This window comes from Belonocnema kinseyi, chromosome 6 (assembly GCF_010883055.1).
Source record: "Belonocnema kinseyi isolate 2016_QV_RU_SX_M_011 chromosome 6, B_treatae_v1, whole genome shotgun sequence".
NCBI classification, from domain to species: domain Eukaryota; kingdom Metazoa; phylum Arthropoda; class Insecta; order Hymenoptera; family Cynipidae; genus Belonocnema; species Belonocnema kinseyi.
The window spans coordinates 133,460,310-133,466,297 of record NC_046662.1 but is presented as its reverse complement, the minus strand read 5'-3'; the positions used below and the strand labels follow the sequence as shown (position 1 = coordinate 133,466,297).

Sequence of the window (5,988 nt, the reverse complement as noted above, 5' to 3'; positions counted from 1 at the left end):
GGTTGCGATTTTGTATTTAATAAACATCGTGATTCCTTTGGTAGGAATCAGTGCGGGTGAATAAATACGATATACATCCCGATTTGCTTCGGTAACGAATCAGTGAAACTTCGACACGCATCCTGATTCGCGAGGTTGGAATCAGGAGTTTCGATCCGCATCCTGATTTGCTTGGTTGGAATCAGTATAGACAAAATGATTCGGCAAATCTCCCGATTCGCTTTGGAATCAAGAGATTCGACACGTATCCTGATTCGCTTCGGTAAAGAATCAGTGTAGACCAAACGATTCGCCAAATCTCCCGATTCGCTTCAGAATCGAGAGATTCGTCATGCATCCTGATTCGATGTGTTACGAAATCAGTGGAAATTCGATTAGTATTATGGTTAATATTTGTGCCTTCCTATAAACGATGGTAAATTCACCAGAAGTCGGCTCTCGCGTGGTGGAAAAAACTCGATTTCCTCCGAACATCTTTCACGTTGATTACAGCGATTAATTAACGTGCCGCATCTATGATCTTCTGACACCACAGTGGACGATTTCTTTGAGATTTTAGTTTTTCCCAGCGTAGACAATACTAACCAACTGGGACCTGTAGTCCACGAAGTATTTTTTATGAAATCTAATGGTAGTTGTCCCTCAGAAAGCAAATCGGCGGGATTGTCTTCCGATCTAATGTGTTTCCACTGAACCTGATCTCCTAGTGCTTGGATGTCAGTGACCCTATTTGATTTGAACGTTTTTAGAAAATGAGGGGCCTTTTGTATCCAACAAAATACGATTATCGAATCTGACCAGAAAGTCACCTTTTTATCGGAAATTCGAACTTGATTTACTACAAACTAGCTTGACTGTAACAATACCCTTCGCGTCAAGGTATCTAATGTAAAGACATGCTGCATAACCATGAAAACACACTTAACAAAACCCGTGGATTTCGATTTCGGTTGGAATTCCACCCAAGAATTTTCGCGAATGTGAACAATTCTGTAAACATGAAAGCTGGCCAGTTAATAATTTCTATTTAGTATGAATGCCTTGAGGAAGCGATTCGTCCCAAGTAATTTTTGCTTTCTAGCAATATTGTATCAAGACCTTGGCGTAGATAACCACCGGCCCCAAAAGTCCGAGAGGATCGAAAATTTTGGAAATCTCAGATAAAAACTTTCTTTTAGTCGAGGTGGTTTGAGCGTCAATGGCTCCAACCGTGTATGTAAGTATGTCGCGCTGAGAATCCCAAATGATTCCCAGAGTTTTTCGAACAGGATTTTCTTTAATTACGCAATCTAAATTGAAATTTTTCTTTTCGATATTATTTAAAACGGAAGTGTGATTAGAAGCCCACTGTCTGATAACAAAACCACCAACAGAACTTCATTGGGTGAAATCCCGGTCAATGTTTTCGGCGATGCGTCAAACACCACCCTGACTTTAGTCGTTTCGCTAAATTTTTTAATCACGGTTTGATGGGGAAGAGAACATCCCTCGTTTGTGTCGTTACATAAAGTCAGGTGATTTAATAAAATTTACTCATTAAATACTTATGGTATTCCGATTTTAATTGCAAATTAGACTCAAATTTTTTCTCGAGTGAGTAGAAACATTTCAATGTTTGACTTCTAGATTGGCTTAGTTGGAATTTTCTATCTCTAAAAGGAAGTAGCACAATGTACCTACTGCTCTTATCACGTTGAATAGTATCTACATAATCTTGCTCGCAAGAAATATCATCACGAGATTTTGACGGTTCATGATCAAAATCTTCAATTATCCAAAAACGCTCAATTAGTTTGTCTAGTTTAACGACATTGCAAGAGGCCTTTGTCGATTTCACAAGCGAGTCTGAATCTCCCGCCACTATCCAACCTAAAATCGTTTTTTGTAGGACGATTTGAGAATCTTTGTATCGAAGTTTAATCTGCCCTATAGGTTACACGGATAACGTGGTCCCTGGTGCTCACAAAATATCAACTTACTTCCGCACATGAAATTGTGGATCTACAAGTTAGGTATTTGCGTAATTTAGATCTGGCAGTTTCGAGCGAAACCCCTTTTTGCACAATATATGTAACACGCTTCTGTCTACTTTCGGACAGCGCAATTTTGGTAAAAATTATACATATCCATAAAGCTACGACAATACAGTGATGAGTATTCCCTACTCTTTTAAGAATTTCAAAGAAAGTAACTGTCGTAAATTGCCGCAGTTATAACATTTACCATGGAGGTATTCATTTAATTTAATTTCCCACGTAGGTGAATTTTAACTTCCGGTCACGCTATGTGAAATATTCGCGACACTATCACTTCATATATTTCAAACGAAAATTCAAACAAAGAAAGAAGTACTTATCTTAGTTAAAACTCCCGCTTCTTGTCCACTGGTTTATGAGAGACCCTGTGTGGGAACGACGGCGTCCTGGTTGAAGGCGAGATGGCTCAAGCTGGTTGACTTCCCTTTGAAGAGACCACGAGACACAATTTGGATGGCGACTTCCACTCACCGGCGAAAATAAAATGCGCGCGCAGCCGACGAGTTATCGTTGTGTTTTAATATTTTATTCTCACCCCGCCGATCCCATTAATAATGAAGCACTAAACGTATCCACTATCGCGCGATTTGAAGGACTTTGAAATAATACACGTGTCTAAGGGAAAAAGCCATCTTGGCATAAAAAACCCTGATTTATTAAAGTGAAATACAAAGAAGTACAATGAGGAATTGAAGGTTAATGATTGCGATTGACGATGGTCGCGGCGAACCGACGATGGCGACGCACTCAGACGCGGTCAAGTTCGGGTGATTTGTTCTTAGTTAGATCGCAACGGTGATTTCATCATGATTCCTTCGATAGGAATCAGTGGGGTGTACTCTAGTCATGCCGCGTAGGCGATAGGTCACGGCAGAGCTCCACAACGATTCGGTGCGGCGCTAACGCCCATCTCCAACGCCTGCGCATGCTCTCTCCTTCTCTTCGCCCCCCTCTTTTCTCTTCTACCGTCCGGCAGACAGAGCTGCACTTCATCTTTTGAAACAAGCATGAAAACTTAAATTCTAAACTGTGTTGCGAGTCAACAGTTATTAATATCTGGATGTGGTTCTAATGGATCCGGTACTTGATGTTCATTATCCCCCTAGCACCTATGCCATCTGCTTCAACAATTTTTCGTTGTCCACATCTTATAAGGCTTCCATTTTGATAGCAGCTATTCTAATAGCCGAAGGCAGTCTGTTTACAGATATTGAGCGTTTCTGATCTGCCAGATTCTGCTCATTTATTTTTGTGGCTAGCTCTGGATATTTAAGTAAGAAGAGTCTATGATGTTCTTTCCTCACACTTTGCCCACAGTTGTCTGCTAAAAAATAAAAGCACATAACATCTCTCTTCATATAGTATGTCCATATACTAGGGACGTTCAGTAAGGTAAAAAAATACAGAAAAACACCTTTTTCATGCAAAATCTGTCTTTAATTTCAACATATTCTCCTTCGACTTGTACTCACTTCGTCCAGCGCTCTTCCAATTTTGTTATACCCTCGGAAAAGTAAGAAGTTTCAAAGCCTTTAAAAGAGTCATCTACAGCGACGATGTTAACCTCATCAGATGAAAATCTTTTTTCCCGGAGCCAAATCTTGAGGTTTGGAAATAAAAAAACTCAGAAGAAGCAAAGTTAGGAGAAGATCTCCTTATTTGGCTCCTTCTAACTTTTTTTATTTCATGACATAAATTAAGTCAATATTACGCACACGATATTCATACAAATTATGGTATTAAATCAGAAGGGTTTTTATCCATTCAAATAAAACTAATTTTTTACAAAGAATTCAGTTGGAACGCCCATAATACGTTAAAACGCATATTTACTGTTATTCAGTTACACGAAACATGTTTCGAGGGGGAGAATGTATGGTATTTATTTTTTTTTTTAGTTAAACTCAAGAGGCATTTTATGTGGCGCAACCACTTGTGTTTGGTATTCGAGCTACTGTCATATAATCTTTACGATTTACTTAGAAATACAAACTTTCGAGGGGTGTCATTGAATCTCACAAGAAAATTTGCGCAGCAACTGTGCACTGCACTTTTGTTCCTGTCCACGCCAGAATTGAACATCATACACTGTGATCTGAAGCCCGAAAATATTCTTTTGTGCAATCCCAAACGTAGTGCGATAAAAATAGTGGATTTTGGGAGTTCCTGTCAACTTGGACAGAGGGTTTGTATTTATTAATATACATTTTTTAAACCTGATTGATTCTGTAAACCAGGTGATGCATTGTCTCTTAAAAATATTTTTCATGATTAATGAAATGCAATTTCTGCGAATGTTTTGTATGTTTTGTCTTCTTTTATTTATACAAAATAATGAAACGTGTTGCTCGGAAATTACTGCAAAAATTTGCTTGAAAAAATCTTTTATTTTCAAATCTTTTTTAATTATGCCCTACGGGTGTAAGTTTATGAAATACTCCAACGTCAAACTCAAAATATTAAAAGTTATAGGATTCAAAATCTTCAAAGTCAAATAGGAAAATTGTGCAAAATTGCATATAAAAATTGTATTTCATGTTATTAATGAAATCTTTCATTTGTGAACAAATTTTAAATCTAGAAGTATTCAGGTTTTGGAAATTTTAGACTAAAATAAATATAATTTCTAATTACTGTGGTTGTCTGAGAAACTTACGAAAATAGAAACCTCGTTCTTACGAGAGGAACGTGGGAAAGTAGATACAATAGTAGATAATGAAAACACTGTTCTGACGAGAAGAACGCGATAAATTAGAGAAAATAGTAGAAAAATTAAACGCCTTTCTTACGAGAGGAATATGTGAAAGTAGAGAAAACATTGGACAATAGAAACGGCGTTCTTGCGAGAAGCATATAAGAAAGTAAAGGGATAGAAAAACAGAGTAACTCGGTCTTCATGTTCTGAGCGTGTGGGATTTCCACCGACTAAAAAATAACCTTCTTCATCATGTCGGTCTTGTCGCATTCCTTATTTGCTTTTCCTGATTATACCCCTCTCCTGCCGTCGAGGTTCTCAATTTCCATTATTTAAGACACAGAAGTATCGATGTACCTCTATTTCCTTTCGGATTTAACATCAACTTTACCATTTTCATTGGTGTCACCACTTATTCCACCATGCTGTTCATGCTCTCCCTGTCTGGGTCCTTCTTTGTTGGGCTTAAGCCACGAAAGATTAACCTATATTCCCTTGATTTGTTTGCACCCTTTATCGTATGTAGACCAAACTATAACCTTCGTTTTACTTCGCCTCCTTATATTTGGCTCTTTCACTCGACATTGAGCCCCCTCCTTATAGCTCCGACCTTATAGGAACCTTAAACTAGTAGAGCCTCGTTCTTCCAGGGTAATATAAACACCCTTCGTTTGATTCTATTCAATTATGCTATCTTATTTTAGGGTCCGATCCGGGGTTTTGTGATGCCATCTTAAAATTACATGAAGTGGTCTGGCTTTCTGTGTAGCTTTCTCAACAGCCTTTCTTTCTCACACCGTGAGATTTAGTGAGCCTACTATAGCCTACTATAGGTTTCAAAAATGTTGATCTCTCTACAAAAGTTTGAATAAGTCAGTGAAAAAAATCGCCTAACAACGTAACTAACTTCACTGTAAAGATAATTTTATTGAGAACAAATTCTCAATTTATGGCACCGTCAAATATTAATTATAAATAAAGTTGCAGTTGGGTAAATATACAAAAACAAGGTCAACAGCGTCAATTTTATAACAGTGGACTTTGACTTGTTATATTTTGTAGAAAAATCAGTGGAAACGAGGCGAAAAAATCAGGCGAATTCCTTGACATTTTCAGAAATATTAAAAAATTTAAATAATTGCAGCTTACAGAGTTAATTGTGGGTCCGGATGCAATAAGGGCACATAAAATTTTTTCGTGCGAAAACGAAGTCCCCTGGAGGCTTTACAAAAAATTTTCGAATTTTAATTTTCAAAA

The 5,988-nt window shown here is 37.7% G+C and overlaps 1 protein-coding gene across 1 annotated transcript in view; it reads left to right on the top strand.

The window, feature by feature from the left end:
- Positions 1–5,988, top strand: part of LOC117175704 (serine/threonine-protein kinase minibrain) — a 349,640-nt gene that overhangs the window by 16,245 nt on the left and 327,407 nt on the right. The window contains exon 4 of the mRNA XM_033365467.1: positions 3,935–4,221. Within this exon, the coding sequence (XP_033221358.1) occupies positions 3,935–4,221 (287 nt within the window). The remainder of the gene's footprint in view (positions 1–3,934; positions 4,222–5,988) is intronic.